Raw genomic sequence first — 18,441 nt, forward strand, 5'->3', positions numbered from 1 at the left:
CTTTATTAAAAACTTTTTACATCCAAAATGTATTTAAAATTCCCTTTATTAAAATTTCAGAAAAACAAAAGTGCAAGGGGTGTGTGTGTGTGTGAAAATCAACCAATTAGTTCTGTGAAATTATTTTAAAGCACAGGCTAACCGCACCAATATTCCTTAACATTCCAACTGCGGCTTTAACCCTTAGCTCTTAAACAAGAAGAAAAAGTGACAGGAAGGGGAGGGAGGAGAAGAAGCAGGGAAAAAGGGAGGGGGGAAGAAAGAAAATGCAGAGAAAGACTTAGGAAGAAGAAAAACCTAAGCCAAAAAAAGGTACAGAAAGCAACAGAAATCAGTGGGGCCTCTTGGAAGTTTTGACAGACAGAGGGGATGGGGTAACAGAAGTTTACTTTAAGGAGTCCTCTTGACCCTTCAGGGCTAGGTTCCCTGACTTAACACAGTTAAAATCCTCCATATGGCTCTCAGCCATCTAACCGCAAGCACACTGTGATGATTAACTGTGTGTTACTCCTCTGTGATTTGTTGCAAGATTTTAACCGGGCGTCTAAGACTTGTAACTTCATTCCATAACCCAGACAAGCTCTCCCAGAGAGCTGGTACCAAAATAGCTTTTTCCTTATCCTGAGAAGACCTGGACATGAGGAAGGCTTCCTCCCATCCCTGGATGGCTGGCCAGTCCTGAGGTCCCCTGGGAGCCACCCCATCCGGCCCCCCAAACTTCCCTACCAACTTAATATATTCCCTAACCGTGATTACTATAAAGGGCCCATCCAACATACCCATATCCATGGCGAGGAGTGGTGCTCAGGCACTTCTATACCCTGGGATCCTGTTTGTGATGTTAGAAATAATCAAACAGGTTGTCCCGGGAGTGGATTGGGGAGACGGAACCCTTTATTGCCTGCTCGTTCCACCTCAACGCCATGAGTGAGCAACGAGGGGTTACTTTACAATTCTTTCATCCATAACAGTATGTAAATGTATACATTTCTAGCAACTTCCCATAGACCCTTATTTAGTTACATTGACACCTATAAAATGAATATTAACAATTACATAATGAATATAATTATACCCGCCCCTGTTCGTTGTTTACAGGATTACCATACAGAGATCAGGCACATCACCTTAAAACCTATACATTTTACACTAACATTATTTGAAGTAAAGGTATGCCAGGGGGAAGAAGGAAGATAATACTTTCTTCCCACCAAGGCCTTACACAGAAATAGCAATAGGTATTATATTAACCTCATTCCCAGCACAGATGGTCAGGAAGGGAGGAAAAGAAGAAAAAGATAAACTCTAACTAGAATTCACACCAATTAACAGAAACAAGGTTTGCCCTTGCCTTGACCCCGTTCCTTGTAGTTTAGGCTTGATCACTTGTCCAGCTTTAACTCTTTGCTCTCCTACAGAAGTGTGGCCTGGTGTAAAATGGTGTAAAGTGTAATAACCTTTTTCTCCCACCTAGGGATGTCGTCAGGCCTAATTTTAATGATATTTCATGCCTAAAGTAATGACACTCATCTCCTTTGCAAAGTGCTTTGCAATCTCTGGATATAAGGCAGTGCATAATAGTTTGGTATTATTAATTATTATTATTATTAATTAATGTTTGTAAAATGCTTTGAGATCCTTGGATGATCCTGGTCATTATTCTGGCCACGTTAGTGGAAATACAATATGAACGGACTCAACTTTAATCTTTTTTGGAGATTCAGAATTATTCATTCTGTCCCATAGGTGGTATTTTGTCTTTCACTGCTTTCAGGTGTTACTCATGGAAACAGAAATGATAAAATCACACAAGAAATGGGGTGGTGTATCCATCCCTGCTAGGAACAGGACAGCTAAGTGAGGCATCATGTTTATAGAGTCCCGTTCACTGAAGCACAGTATCTAGGTGCTGATTCAATGGGACTTCCAGCCCATGTCCCAAATGGCTTCCAATTCATCTGGGCTGGTTCAGATGCAAACTGTCCTGAGGGCCTTTGGGAGTTTGTCCATTACTGGGTTAAAAAACGAGATTTGAGAGTCTTCGCACCTTGCCCCCTGGGGCCGGATTATAGTGAAATGAGGCATAGATCCACCATCCACCTGGAGATGCACAATACCATTCCATCCCATCTGCCACCTCATCATCCCTGCTTTCCCTCCCTGCATGGAACTTCCCACCCTGTGAGCAGTTAGAAGCCCATCACTTCTCGAGTCCTCATCCTGGCTGCTTCCAGGGTGAGCCACTCGGGAATTTTATTTTATTTTTTTCCGTGTGGACACTTTTGACAAACATCTTTTTTTGTTGGATGGGTCCACATTTTTCCAAGTTTTCAAACCCGCCCAAATTCGTCAGATTAAAAATGTAAAATATGTTTTTTCAGTTCTTGAAAATGGCATTTCCCCCACCTGTTTTGTCTAAGAAAATCCATTTAAAATTTTGGATCCTCACTACCCCTGGGCCTACCCTGCTGATGGGGCCTGAGGGCCCTCGTCACTGAATGCAGCACTCTGCGCACACATCATCTGAGCAACCTCTACGTGTCTAGCATTGCCAGCTTCCAGGCAATGAGGGGTGATAAGGAAAGTCCTGCACAACAGAGAGCAGATCCTCAGAGCTCCATCACCCCGCACTTGAAGGCACCTCCTGAATGCAGAGCCTGAAGTATGGGGCACCAAAATGTCTGCCTTAATCTGCTAGGAAGCGCCCCTCCCTCAGAGCTTGATTCCTTGAAGCCAAAGAGCAGGAGTGACTTGGCAGTGGGCCTGTGGAACTGGGAACAGCTTCAGAGGGAACTTTTTCTAGAACAGGTTCAAGACTCCCTCGTCTCTCTGAACCAGACCTGCAGCTCACCCCCTGAAGAGCAGTTCCACATCTCACATAAGAAACTTTATCCCCAGAGAGAGACAGCAGCAGGAGCAGGGGATGATGAGGGAAGGATATTAAAGTTTCCAGCAAAACCCTCCTGTCAGTTCGCTAATAGCCCAGCACAGCTTGGAGTTGGCAAACTAGACTGTGGAAACTGAATCAGATAGAGACAAAGAAAGGAACTCCTTTGAGCTGGATCTCCCAGTCTCACTTCCCTGAGAGACAGCTGGGCATGTTCTAAAAACTAGGTAGCTTTGTGCTCAGTTTCATATGATTTTACTTTATTATGTGCTAGAGAACAGTGCACTCTATCGTCTGATGCTGGTCTCTGGAAAGAGAATGCCAGGCAGATACTCACAGTCTTCCTAGCCTGTCTACACTGGATAATTCACAGTGTAACAATAAAAACGAACCGCGCAACAACATGCTATAGTATTTTTGTCTGGTCTTAGGAACAGCCATTGCAAAAACCCAAAGAAGAGCAGAAAACAATCGACTAGATTCCTTCCTGGTGTAACTTGATGGGAGATGTGCTCAGTGTCCCTGTTATACCAGAGATGGATTTGGCTCAATTTTGGTGATAAGGAAAAAGTTAGCGACTACCTATTTATTTATTTTTTGCTCTGTTGAAAGTGTTTTCTGCCCTTTTTCTGAGAAGCCATTCTGTAATACTGATGATGCAAAACTAAAATGGGACAAAATATTTTTACTTACACTTTTTTAAAAAAGAGAAATGGCTTTGTTATACAAAGAAACATTTTTGTGGAAAATTTTCTTTTTGGTCAAAATTGTCCTGATTTTTAGCACCAAAAGAGAAAGCACAATTTTTTGTGATTGAAAATTTTTACATTTCTGGAAAACAAATTAATTTTTGGTTTTCAAAAAATCATAAAGTTTCATTTGGTTGAAAGTTTTCATTTTGTTCTTCTGAATGAGAAAATGTAAACCAAACAAACATTTTTTTTTTTTTGTCTTCTGGAGGGAAAATAATCAGATTTTTGGATTTCCATCCCCCCCAGCAAATATTTCAGGTTTTGGCTTTGGTTATTCATTGTAAAGGAAATGAACAAAAATTCCTGGGAAACATCTTTGGAAAAACCAACAATTAAAAAACATCACACAAAACACTAGCATTTCTTTCTCTGTTGTAGGTAGGACCACGTCTCACTCAATGAATTCAGATCAAAAGTGCCCTGATTCAGAAACAAAAGCTCCACAAATCCCACTGAGCAAAACAATCTAGCTCAGCTCGTCCTGCTGCTTACATCTCTATTATTAACCAGGATGCTGCAGCTGGAACCAAATGGGCAGGCTGAAATAGAACAGAATCCAGCTCCCGTAGCTTCCCCAGAGTTATATCAGCTCCTGCTGGAATACAAGGAGTAACACTTGCTTTTGTAAGCAAGATCAGCAGATGTAACTCACAGGATTGAGAGCAAATTCACCTCTGGTTTCACTCTGCTGAAGTCAATGGTGTTACATCAGGGATGAGTTTGGTCCATGACATGCAATAAAGTGCTGTTTTACAGCCACTTTTCCCATCACAAGTCAGACTTGATTTGAAGGGTGTGAGTGTGTGTTGTACAAATATATACACACATACACAAACTATGGGCTGAGGGCTGATGTAGTTAGTGAATTTCCTAATTCTTGTCTTTGAAACAGAAACCAGGATTTAGATTTGAACTTTTGCTGTATCATTGCAGATGGGCAAAAACTTCAGACACTTTTTTGTGTCCACCGCTACTAAACCATTCATGCAAATGTCACTGAAACCCAGCTCTTCCCCAGTACCGTCTTTCCCCAGCCAATATAGGACAGTACTAGCCAAGAGGAATTATTCCCACAAAAAGATTTCAGTGGCACTGACTAAGATGAAACCACTTTCAGTTTCATAATGTAATAAATGCTATTTCTTGAGGCCAGGTTCTGGGTAAGAGTGTGACAGATCATGGCAAATTCACAAGAAAAGGCATAGGTGTGTTGGGAATAGGGTGACAAAGGAACAGCAATAGGATTTTATAGCACTTCATAGACTCATAGAAATGTAGTAGTGCTGGAAGGGACTTAGGGGTCATCAACTCAGCCTTCTGTACTAAGGAAGGACCAAGTAAACATAGACCATCCCTGACAGCTGTTTGTCCAATCTGGTCTTAAAAATGGATGGAATTCCACAATTGGAAGCCTACTCCAGAACTTAACTATCCTTTTAGTTAGAAATCTTTTCCTAATATCTAACCTAAATCTCCCGTGTTGCAGATTAAGCCCATTACTTCTTGTCCTACGTTCAGTTGCACACAGTTCAATTGCTCACAGTTCTCTTTATAACAGCCTTTAACATATTTGAATACTGTTATCAGGTCCCCCATCAGTTTTCTTTTCTCAAGACTAAACATGGCCAGTTTTTTTAATCTTGCCTCAGAGCTCAGGTTTTCTAAACCTTTGGTCATTTTTGTTTATCTTCTCTGGATTTTCTCCAATTTATCCACATCCTTCCTAAAGTGTGGCCGTACTGGACACAGTACTCCAGCTGAGGCCACATCGGTGCTGGGTAGAGAGGGACAATTATCTCCCATGTCTTACATCCGACACTCCTGAACGACATAAATTTTGCTGGCATAAGCTCTTGAGTGGACAGTGCAATGTCGGCGGGATGTGTTTTTTCACACCCTTGAATGACAAATGTTTTGCCAGCGTAAATGCTAGTGTAGACAAGGTCTAAGTCTTAACTTTTTCTTTCTCTATTTTAACCTCAGATCCTACCCCATTTACACTGATGTCTACTATGTTAGTCTTTCAATCACCACTAACCTTTTTGTGGTGAACACTGAAACAAAAAAAGGCATTTAGATCTTTGGCTACTGCTGAATTTTCTGTTATTATCTTTCCCTGCTCTTTGAATAATGAGCCTACCTTGTCCTTGGTCTTCATCTTGCTTCTAATATATTTGTAAAATGTTTTCTTGTCCCCAGCTAATCTAATCTCGTTTTGTGCCTTGACATTTCTAATTTAATCCTTACATGCTTGTGTGATTTATTTATATGCATCGTTCACAATTTGACCTAGTTTCTACTTTTTTGTATGACTATTTGTGAGTTTCAGGTCATTGAAGGTCTCCTAGTTAACCCTGGAAGGGGGTGGGTGTGTTGAATCTCTATGGATCATTTGGTCCTTGGCTTCCTTGCTGAGAGTACCAGCAAGAATGCCAGTTAGTGCCGAACTGTGGTGGTGGTTTTTTAAACATGGATTCATGTCAGCTGGAACCCATGAAACTCACCTTACATGGACCACAAAACAGCTGTCAGATGCTGTCATGGCCCTGGTCAAGCTCCCCTGTCTGGATACACACTAGAACCCTGTGTTTGAATCCCATGTGCTAGACCCCATGTGTTTTTAAGATTTTTTGAGTGTGAGCAGAGACCGGGCACTGTCTCTGGTTCTGGGTTTCTAGGAACACTTTTAGAGTGTAGATCCTCTGTGGAACAACCTCTTCTGAGACCTGAGACTCCCCAGCACCTAACTACCTAGTGCAGGCTCCCCCAGACTCCCCAGTAACCTCAACCCACCCTTTCGCACAACTCCAATCTCATGGGCACTCATTTACAGTTGACCTCTCCAGGGACACATGATAATTGAAGCACATAACACACAGGCTTTACAAATGGGTACCCAACCCTGCCACTCTCTACTGTAGACAGCACAAGAAATATAGAGATCCGGACAAAACAATAAAACAGCTGTATGCCATTCCTTGCCTCAGTTTCCTCACCACTCCAGAGCACTCTTCAGGGTTTGGCTCAGTGTCCTTTCAGGATTCCAAATCTCCTTTTCTGGACCTCTCTCCTCATGGCTTCTCCACTGAAGCAGAATGGCTTCTCTCTCTCCCCTCCAGCCAGCTTCCTTGGACCTTGGCAGGTTCCTTGGTGAAAAAATATCCCCTTTCCCTCCAAAATCCTGTGTCTTTATTCCTGTCTCATGCCCAACACTTCCTTTTTCTTTTTAAACCCCTGCTGTTATACTTCTGTCTTTGTTCTCCTGTTTGGGGATTTCCACGCTTCCAACTTCCCACACCCTGCAGACTACCAAGGATAACTAGAGTCTTCCAGCTCAGCCACCCTCTTTAGCATACCTATTGTCCTGCCAGGTCCCAGGCATAAAGATTAATAACTTATTTTCTTTGTTCTATAGCTTCTTCCAGACAGGGTGGGAAGTATATGACCGGGACCTTGCAGGCCCCTGGCTTACTCAGCTCACAATGAGACATTCACTGATACAGCAATTCTATAACATTAACCAAATTTAATAAGCTGTACATGGACTGATTCCCCAGAATGTCACAGACAGTAATAGCTTTCAGCCTTCCCTCAACTGAATTCACACCAGGGCTGGAGAGGTAAAAGGCTCCACATACCCCATTTGTAATCAGATGAGGAATCAGAGCTGTAGTCATTTACTTAGGGCCAAGTAATGAAACATAGAATCATAGAGTTGGAAGGGACCTCAGGAGGTATCTAGTCCAACCCCCTGCTCAAAGCAGGACTAACCTCAGTTAAATAATCCCAGCCAGGGCTTTGTCAAGCCACAGCTTAAAAACCTCTAAAGATGGAGATTCCACCTCCTCCCTAGGTAACCCATTCCAGTGCTTCACCACCCTCCTAGTGAAAAACTTTTTCCTAATGTCCAATCTAGACCTCCCCCTCTGCAACTTGAGACCATTGCTTCTTGTTCTGTCATCTGCCAGCACTGAGAACAGCCTAGCTCCATCCTCCCTGGAACCCCCTTTCAGGTAGTTAAAGGCTGCTAGCAAATCCCCCTCATTCTTCTCCTCTGCAGGCTAAACAAGCCTAGTTCCCTCAGCCTCTCCTCATACGTCTTGTGCTCCAGCCCCCTAATCATTTTTGTTGCCCTCCGCTGGACTCTCTCCAACTTCTCCACATCCTTTTTGTAGTGGGGGGCCCAAAACTGGACACAATACTCCAAATGCGGCCTCACCAATGTCGAATAGAGGGGAATAATCACTTCCCGCGATCTGCTGGCAATGCTCCTACTAATGCAGCCCAATATGCTATTAGCCTTCTTGGCAACCAGGGCACACTGCTGACTTATATCCAGCTTTTTATCCACTGTTACCCCCAGGTCCTTTTTTCAGAGCTGCTGCCTAGCTCGTCAGTCCCCAGTCTGTAGCTGTGCATCGGATTCTTCCTTCCTAAGTGGAGGACTCTGCACTTGTCCTTGTTGAACCTCATCAGATTTATTTTGGCCCAATCCTCCAGTGTGTTTAGGTCCTTCTGTATGCTATCCCTACCTTCCAGGGTATCTACCACTCCCCCCATTCTTACCTGTGGTAAAACTCCCATTGGAGACAATAGGACAAATCCCAGCTTTCTGCTTCTCATTCTGTTTGTAAAAAGTAAAACTCCTCTTGACTTCAGCAGTGGTTTGCCTGTGCAAGAATCTCAGGTCTGGGCTAATGAGAGTTTTGCCTAAGTAAGAGTTTTGCGGTTTTGCTCATAAATATTGAATCCTCTTATAAATCTTACTAGCCTTTTTGTCTCAATAATGTCTTGGGGTGGTGAGTTCCACAGGTTAACCATACATTGCCTGAGCATGTATTTGCTATCATCACTTTTTATTTTACTGTCATTTAATTGCACTGGGTGCCTATGAGAGGATAAATAGCAGTGTCTGACTGGCCTTCTCTATAGCATTATTTTATATACCTCTATCTCATCTTATCTTCCTCTACATCTTTTCAAATTAAATAAAATGTCTATAGGCTTTTACATTCCTTCCCATGTGAAACCCACATCCATCACTTACTCCAACTTTACCCCACAGACATCATTCCATTTTTCTCTATCTTCTTCAGCCCTTTTCTAATTCAACTATGTCTATTTTATGACGAGGAGACCAAGGCTGGATCAAGGTGAGGATGTACCATTGGTTTATAAAATGTTTTCTGTATCATTCTCTATTCCTTTGCTTAATACAGCCTGACATTTATATGCCACTTTGACCATTTGAACAGACATCTTTCCCGAGCTGTCCATGAAAATGTTGGATCTTTATCTCACTAATCCATTCCAAGTAGTTTAAATAGTTCCTTCCAGTGTGCATCATTGCCTGACTCTGGTCTGCTCTGGAGTTGAGTTGTCATCCATGCCACCCTGGTTTTTCTGGAGTTCTTCACAATTCCTTTTCATTTTTATGAACCTAAAAAAAATATCTCATCAGTGAACCAGGTTCATCTGCTCTTCTGCCATGTTACTTAATATACTGGCCCAGATCCAATGGCGCGATGGCAATTTAAACCAGCTGACTATCTAGCTCATTAAATAAACCACCCAGTTTTAGTCCTGATTCCTGAGCATCCCACTAGGTAGAGAATTGGCCATTTTCCCCTACCTTTAGCTTCCTATCTCTTAACCAGATTTTTATCCACTGAAGGTGTTTCCACTTCTTCCTCTCTCTCCACTGTTATTGAGCTTCCTAGCACGTCGTGCGAGGGACTTTTTACTTCCTTTGTTAAACTGTTCTTTTGAATATCATCTTTGACGTCTGAAGGTCTTGTTTTCCCATTTTGTGAGCCAAACTCTGCTTCTGGCTGCACCCCCTGAGCCCAGTGGGGCTGACCGGTTAGAGTCTAAACAACAGAGGTGCTGGGCTAACCCTGCTTCTGTTAACATCAGTAGAAAAACTATCATTGACTTTAGTGGGAGCAGAGCGAGGCCGAAGCCTCGTGCTGTTGAAAATCCACACCACTGTTTCCAGATATCTAGGGCAGGTGCTAGGAGGACCACAAGGCCAACTGGCCCAGCTCTCCTCCCAGACAGAAGGGAACAAAAGGACCAAGGTACATATATTTGTTTTACTTCTCTCCTATGGCCCAAAACAAAGGTCTGGCTACTCCGCCACCAAAGGCTGCATGCGCGTTAGCCTATTACTATCTTCTTTTAGGAACAGCAAGAATTGGCTCATCAGATTTCAAAGAACGTTATGAAAGCGAGGTGGTTATTCACATATCCACGGGGACTGCCATCTTTGCGACAGGGTGTGTCTTGAAAACATCCAGTTACGCCTTGAATAATTATATACACGACCTCAAAATCCACAGGATTGCCTCTACATCCCTATACGAATGTGAGGAATACCTAAAAATTGCTGCATATATGGATGTGTCCTGGTTATCTAAAGGCTAGATCATGTCACTAGAACACAGACCTTGGCAAGGGGCAGGGAACTGCCGTCCACCGCAAGAGCAGTACAAGGAGGGATCTGGCACGAGGAAAGTCAGAGACTTATAGAGAAAGTGGAGAATAATGGTAAAAGCAAGTGGAAATTTTTGGACCTCAAAAAATTAAAAGTTCAGTTCAGAGTCAGTTGGGGGCTATGGTGGAGAGTCAGCTCAGCCATTGTAACAATCAAACCAGTTTCCCCATCCCTAATACGTCTCTGATTATGACCCTCTGAACTTGTCATAGACTCCACTCACCACAGAGCCTCTTCTTGTCCCACTCAGCCAGGCTGCCGTGTTACTATTATTACAGCATCACCTCCTGGCCCTGGTGTGTCCATGGCTCTTTACCCAAGAAAAACACGATGAAGAAACCATGCCGGCTGGGCAGCAATGTGAGCGGATTCCCTGCTTGTCAAACTAAACCGGCTCTTTATTGAGAGAACTAATTACAGAGCTGCTGCAACTGCAGTCAGAATACCAGCCGTGAGCGCACAGACTGGCTCCTGGGTGCCTCCATCAAACTCTTGCTTCTTGCAACCTGTGCTCCTCCCTCCAGTTCATGCAGGTTGCTAGACTCAGGCGGATCCCAAATATACACAAACATGAGGGTTTCTGGCAATTTTTCCACCACATAGAATACAATGAGTCCAGCTGAAGAACCCAGAAAAATATCTAAAGGGTTATTATCCTATCCCTATAAATTTGAGGCCCCAGCTGAGATCAGGACTCCATTGTGCTAGGCACTGGAGATACACACAGTGAAAGGGTACATCTACACCTGCAGTTGGAAGCGTGATTCTCAGCTCACGTAGACATGCTCGCGCCAGCTTTCACTGAGCTAGTCCACTAAAAATAGCAGTGCAGCTGGAGCATGGGCTCGCTGTCCTGAGTACAATCCCACCTGAACTCCACCACCCACTGCTGCCTGTGCTGGCCAGGCTATGCCATTTTTAGCATGCTGGCCCCAAAAGAGCTAGCACAGGTATGTCTACATGAGATGGGGATCACCCCCCTCCCCCAGCTCCAGATATAGATTTAGCCACAGACAGTTCCTGCCATGACAGAGAAATGCTGGGGTGGGGAGGAAGGAGAAAGAGGCAAAAAGATTTGCCCAAAGTCACAGAGCAGGTCAGTGGCAAAACTGGGACAAGAACATAGGTCTCCTGATACCCAGCTTGAGTCCTAGTCACTTCATCATGCTGCAGCCGTAGCAGAAAATGTCACTCTAAAACATGACCCGTCCTAAACGTAGGCTCAGGCAGCACAGCTCAGAAACCGATGTGAATTTTGGGTCCACAGCTGCTCTGAGCTAGGATTTTTGCGCTGAGCCCTAATTTCCATTGGATCCAGACTTGGGGTTGGATATCAGACATCTCCAGGGATGATATCTGGGGCTTTGGTTCAGGCCCAGATCTGATCTGCGCAGATTGTCAATGGGCCAAAAGAAGTGATTAACTGGGAGCTTCACTTCACTTATCTGCCTCGGAAAAAGAAAATGCAAGGAGCACATCCAACTGCTAATGACAGATGCTGTTAGAGACACTTGACTGCTGACAGAAGCCTGTTCGCAGTGCAGTGTTCCTCACTAAAGCGAGTTGCTAATGCATCGTGTTTCATGACAGGTAGGGTCTTGATAAGCGGTAATCACAGCAGCACTGTATCTGAGCCACGGTGCTTGAAAGCAAAGCTGTTTGCCATTTACTGAGTGGCATTTCTCACCCAGAGTTGCTGAATCAATGGCTCTCTCTTCTGGCAAAAAGAATGGATTGCATGGCTGGCTTGTGCTGCAACAGGAAGGAGGGGAACCCGCGTGACTTTGGCTGATATTTCTACTGATGCTGCAGGTCAAGAAAGGAAGTTACATTTCAATTGAATGTGATTTCTTTCTTGATAGAGACTAATCTTACAGCATGCGCTGATCATTTTCACAGATGAGTCTTTTTCACACCCACATTTCCAGATTCTGGCTGGAAGCAGAAGAGTCAAACCACAAGAGACTGTGCTTGCAATAATTCTGTCACGATTGGAAACAGCAAACGCCAGAAATCTTGTGCTCTTGTAAGGTTTCAAATAGAACTGGCTGAACTATGACAATTCCATTTAGCAGCAACATCCAAGGCTTCAGAATTTGTTTTCGTTCCACATTGGAACAAAACCAAAATGTTTTTCATGTTTTCATGAACTGTAATGGTCTTGAAATGTCTATTTTTGGACCAAAGCTAGCATCACTGAATATGTGTGGCATGGTGGTTAGCACATTTGCCTTGGCTATAGGAAACCAGGCACAAATCTTTGCATAGGCCAGATCTATAATACAGACTTACACTGGTATAACTACGTTGGTCAGGGTGTGAAAAATCCACACCTCTGAGCGATGCAGTTATGCTCACCTATTCCCCCGTGGAGACTGTGCTATGTCAGTAGAAGAGCATCTCTCATCGACACAGCTATCGCCTCTCAGAGAGGTGGATTAAATATGTACATGGGAATAGCTCTCCCATCGGTGTAGGAGCATCTTCACTTAAACAGTACAGCGGCACAGCTGCATCGGTGCAGTTGTGTTAATGCAGCATTGTAAATTCAGCCCTGCCCTTAGAATGATCTGGGATGATAAACTCTGTTCTGGACAAGGCAGAGCAGGGACTTCAAGGTCTTTTGCATCCTTGGTTAATGCTCTAACCACTATATTGTTGGGTGGGAGACAGTTTGTCTCTGACAAAAAAATCAATATCTGTCATTGCAAAGAGGAGTGATGAAAACGTATTTTTAGCAAGATTTCATTTCACCAAAAATGTTCCGATCAACTGTAGTTTTAACCCCAATTTTACAGCCCCCAAAAGCACATTAATTTAGGGGCACTTATCAAAATAGAAGGTCCACGTCTTTTGAGGTTTGACCATCTTTGAAATAAACCAAGAGCCAGATCCTGGCATCAGATGAGATTACTTTGCCCCCTCCAGTCAGCAATGGAGGGCAGCCTTAAAGCTACCGTAACTGGACAATTGGTGAGTTCTCTGTCCAAGCTCTCTCTCTTTAGACCTGAGTGAATAACAGATTTTTCAGTTCAATGGCCAAATCAAAGATACAAATAAACACTGGTTTGTTTTGAACTGAAACTGAAGGGTTTGGGGTGGCTGAGGGGATGAGAGAGTTTGCAAAAAAGAAAAACTGAAAACATTTCACTTGGCCAAAAGGAAACATTTTGCAAAATGAAATGTCAACTCAAACAACATTATTGACAGTTTTCATTTTGAAAATATTATTTTGATTCAACATTTTGTGTCAAAGCTGTTGTCTAAAAATGATCGTTACAAAGGGGTTCTTCTTTCATTTTTAAAAAACGAACCATTTCAACATTTCTGAACATTTTGTTTTCATTTTTTTTGTTTGGTCCAAAGCTATTTGATGGATTTTACCCAAATTCAGAAATAGTTCCAGTACCTGTCCCCAACCCCTCCTCCCCAAATGCATTTTTTGGTGAATCTACTGTTTGCCAAAAAATTTCCCCTGCTCTACTTGTGATATGTAATGTGTGAAGGTGACTAATACACAAGGGATAGAGTATGGTAGTAAATGCTGTTTCTCAGCTTAGCTTTAATGATCTGTGTATTGATGGGTCACTGAAAATTCTCCTGCTGCTGCTAGATTAGCTATTCCTTGCATTTTTCTTCTGATATTTCTTAATCTTCTGTATTACCAAGGGCATTTGCCTGTGAAAGAGATTGTATTTGATTTAGCAGTTCACTTGACATCACTGAAGCCAATGAGAATTTTGCCATTGACTTAAATGGGACCAGGATTTTACCCCTGCTGTTTATAGTGGGGACCTGAGAGTCAAAAATTTTGGCCTTGTCACTGACCTTAAGCAAGTCATTGCATCTCTCTGTGCCTCAGTTTTTCCATCTGTAAAATGGAAGTAAAGCTTAATCACTTTTCAAAGTGCTTTGAGATCCTCAGATGGAAAAATGTGCTATAGAATTAAAGAAACTATTATTGTTATTCATATTCAGCCATTACTTACTCAAAACTCCCATTGACTTCAGCCGAAGTTTCACTCGAGCAAAGACTGTTGAGTTTGATCCAGTGTAGATAGATACTGTGTGTTAAGAAGGCTGGCTTTACTTTGGTTTCCTTAAATCCGGCATCATCCAGACAGTCCCTATTTAAGATGTTTAAGATAATGTCAATTTAACCCTGCAGCCCAGAAATAAACCAGCCGTGGTGGCCCACAAAATGGAATAGGCTGATGTTCTGGTGTGTTCTGGGGAAAGGGACTCATGGTTTCACTTTGTACTGGGCTTTAATTCCATGAATCTGAAGAAATTAGTTATTAAGACGGATTCTTCCCTGGGGAAACACTATGCTCACATCTACACTGTAGAAAAACTCCTGTGCTGGACTGCAGTGGGACAGCCCTTCCCTCTTCTCCTCAGGTGGCGATCATTGTGACAGATGGACGCCCCCAGGATGGCGTGAAGGACGTGTCAGCCAGGGCCAGATCCCTTGGCATTAAATTGTTTGCCATCGGGGTGGGTCGAGTGGACATGAATACGCTTCGGCAAATGGCCAGCGAGCCGCTGGATGAGCACGTGGACTATGTGGAGAGCTACAGTGTCATTGAGAAGCTGAGCACGAAGTTTCAAGAGGCCTTCTGTGGTAAGTCCTACAGGAGCAGCAAGAGGATCTGAGCTGGGGGGGGGAAGGGGCAGACCTTCCTTGGGTAACAGACAGTACCCAGCACATAGGAAAAAAGAAACATGGCAGCTACCAGGCTGAATCGGAGTAGGGATCCAGCTAGCCCAGTGTTGTCTCCAATAGTGGCTATTATCAGCTACTTCAGAGGAAGGTGGAAGATATCCTTAATGGAATAATTTTTCCATCAGGGAAATCTCTTCCTAGTCCACTGGGCCGTTTCAGAGACTCAGAGCACCTATTCCACAGAACCCCAAATTCCTTTTCACTCTTGATCTTTTTAGACCAGCCTCTCTTTGTACCCTACGGTAGCTACAGCTCTTCACACGTTCCAACTTGCCCAGGAAATGCAATCACTAAGGATGCATGTTTGCTTATTCCAGGAGCATAAGAGCACTTCTGTTTTCGTTATTCCTACCTATTACAGCTGTTGCTGCTTACATACTTCTGGGGCTTTTCTCTTCCTATAATGTTCTTTTTATCTCTGCCTCTAAATATACGCCCTAGAAAGAGAGGGTTTCTCTGTCGCTCTCCATAAATATGAATGTTTCAAAAGGGTGTATTTTTGTTCATCGCTGTTTCTCTTCCTAGGCAAGATCACAGGTGTGTTGTGTGCTGTGGTGAAGGAATGAAGGAAAGAGAGAAAATGAAAGAGAAAGAAAGGCAGAGAGATGGGCCAGAGTGCAAAGTTTTGAGCTGGATCCCAGCGTCTCTAGAGTCCAGGAGGTTTTGGAGCTGGAGTTTGAGGTTGCCTCTGTCACTAGAAAATATTTCTGTTGTGAGCGGCAACTTGGTTGAGTGGCGAGGACACAGGCGAGGCAGACAGGAGACCTGGATTCCATTCCCAGGCTTTGGTGGGAGTGGTTTGTACAGAGCAGAAGGACAGTCTGAATTGTGGGAATGTATTCGGACTTTAGGAGGCAGCATGGTCTATAGGTTAAAGTAGGGGAACCGGGGATTGGAAGATGTGAGTTCTCTTTTTCCTTTCTGACCTATTATGGAGACCATGGCTACCTCAGTTTCCACAGCTATACACTGTAGATAGTGATGCCTATCTTCCTTTACAGGGTGAAAAGTGTTTTATGGTCCTGATCCAGGGTCCACTGAAGTTGACTCTCATTGAGTTGCGAAAAAGCCTTTAGCAGTGTCCAGGAACATCCTCTCCCTCCAGCTTCCTACCAGGAAACAGGCATGCCATGAATGATTCCATCTTCTTGTTAGTGTGGGAGGGAAAGACAGAAAGAATCACAACGCTAACTTGCTACCTCATTATACACCCATCTGTCCCTGTCCACGCTTATTACACAGGCTGTGCAGACAGAGGAACACAAGTCTAGTATCATCTGTGATCAAAGCTGCCTTGACATTTTCTCTTCCAGAGCCAGTAGGCCTCTGTGCCAGTGGGGACCATGACTGTCAGCAGATCTGTGTCAACACACGTGGGTCGTACACCTGTGCTTGTAAAGAGGGCTTCACACTGAACAACGACGGGAAAACCTGTAGTGGTAAATACCATTTTTCATCCCCAGCATGAATGTGGCTATGCAGTGATATGTCAGGGTGCTGGATGTTTTTGCTGTTGAGATATCGGAGGCGCTGCCCTGCTCAGAAAAGTGACAGGATAAAAGCACCCAAAAACGTTTACTGAAAAATTTGGGTTTTCTGGTTTCTGTTTTAACAACAAAAATCTTGATCAAAAAGAATTTTATGTTCATTTTGGACAAAAATTAATTTTCCCTTAATAAATAAGTTTGACAAGAAGATCCAGCCAACTCTCATAATAATAATAACAACAACAATAATAATGTTTTTCATTGGCTGATATCCAATGCCTTCCACCTGGGGATCTCCATGCACAGTGAACACATTAATTGGTTGAGCATCCCCAGCAGACTTAAGAGTGCTGTAGGCTGAGGCTCAAGACTCATTGCAAAATCTATTTGTTCTCCCAGGCTTTCCATGACAGGGACGTACTGAGCATGGGGGAACGGATGAGATCGGAGCATTTAGTCTGTGTGCCCGGGGGGGTTCTAATGACGGGCATTGGTCTAACCTGTGAATTGGTGTCATGGGACCTTCCCAAGCCTCAACTCCCAAAATGCATCCTTTGTGAAGGGGTGCACAGGAATCAGGAGGAGGCTTAATTCCTCGGGCCAAATTATTTCCCCTCATGGGTGTGTCCAGAAGAGGTTAGTCAATGAGAATGGCATGAACGCTTCCAGGGGCTGGTTTCAGCTTCTAGGTTCTTTCCCCAGCTCAGACTTTTTATTTCATGAGTGAGTTTGCATGTCCCCCGTCAGATTCAGTCTCTTGTTCCAACAGGCAGTAACCAATATAAGGATTAAACGGGAGTGTTGACTGGAGCACCACATCACAAGGTTTTGCTCTGCCGGAAATCGGAGAGCCAGGGAGAAGACCCCAGCATGGTCTGTGGCTTCATATGGGCCTCGGGGCCCTGCACGCAGGGCTTCAGATCAATGGGACCTGTGTTGATCTGCCCCTGCATGGAGAATGTTAGGGGCCTTCCACGAAAACCCAAATTTTTCAGTAAACGTTTTTGGGTGCCAGTAAAATAATTTGGATTTTTAATTTTTGAAAACTGATTGTTTTAAACTAAAACCCCAAATTTTAACTGAAAACAGTTTTCAAAAATGGAAAATAAAATCAGGTTTTGGTTTTTAAATGAAAAAAGTTCCTGAGGAATTTTGAAACAACATTAAACAATTGTGTGAAAAATAATTATCCTTTTTGGAATTGCTATGAATTATTACTATTACAAAATGATTACCAAGGAATGATGCTGCACAGCTGGAGATTCCATGGTCACCAAAAGATTTGGTGGCATCATAAGATCACCAGCAATGGACATAAACGGAATACCTAGTCAGACCAACTTGAAGACCTAGCTACAGATTTATCCGAGCGGTGCTCTATTTGCAAGGAGGCTACCTCCTTTTGAGATTTACCATGATGATGAATTATTATCCATAAAGCTATATTGGTTTTTGGTTTATGTGTTCTTTCTAGTTAATTGGGAGCTGAAGGTCTCACCTTTTCCCTTTGCCCTGTTCTCTTGTTTCTCCCCAGCCTGCAGTGGTGGATCTGCCACCGACCTTGTTTTCCTGATCGATGGCTCCAAGAGCGTGCGGCCCGAGAACTTCGAACTGGTGAAGAAGTTCATCAACCAGATTGTGGATTCATTGGACGTCTCAGATAAAAATGCCCATGTTGGCCTGGTCCAGTACTCCAGCAGTGTCAGGCAGGAGTTCCCGCTGGGACAGTACAACAACAAGAAGGACATCAAGGCAGCGGTGAAAAAGATGTCCTACATGGAGAAAGGAACCATGACAGGCCAAGCTCTGAAATACCTCACGGATAATTCCTTTGCTACCTCCGGTGGAGCAAGGCCTGGTGTCCCCAAGGTGGGCATTGTCTTTACTGATGGACGGTCACAAGATTACATCAACGATGCTGCCAAGAAAGCCAAGGATCTAGGTAGGCCTCCAGAATTTAGTGGGGTTGGTTTTCCTTTGGGTCAAGAACTGGTCTATGTATGATGCTGATTGGCAGACCCAGAAACCGCTGTCCTCCATTCTTCATAGAACATGGGCATCAGTAGGGCAAACTTTGGCCTACATTGCATCAG

At 43.6% G+C, this 18,441-nt stretch overlaps 1 protein-coding gene across 1 annotated transcript in view; it reads left to right on the forward strand.

The window, feature by feature from the left end:
- The window catches only part of MATN1 (matrilin 1), a 37,721-nt gene that overhangs the window by 8,570 nt on the left and 10,710 nt on the right, over positions 1–18,441 (forward strand). The window contains exons 3-5 of the mRNA XM_067530717.1: positions 14,537–14,759; positions 16,175–16,300; positions 17,883–18,290. Of these exons, the coding sequence (XP_067386818.1) occupies positions 14,537–14,759; positions 16,175–16,300; positions 17,883–18,290 (757 nt within the window). The remainder of the gene's footprint in view (positions 1–14,536; positions 14,760–16,174; positions 16,301–17,882; positions 18,291–18,441) is intronic.

Source organism: Emydura macquarii, unplaced genomic scaffold (genome assembly GCF_026122565.2).
Source record: "Emydura macquarii macquarii isolate MOO-44397 ecotype Brisbane River unplaced genomic scaffold, CSIRO-AGI_Emac_v2 contig_3113, whole genome shotgun sequence".
In the NCBI taxonomy this organism is placed as follows: domain Eukaryota; kingdom Metazoa; phylum Chordata; order Testudines; family Chelidae; genus Emydura; species Emydura macquarii.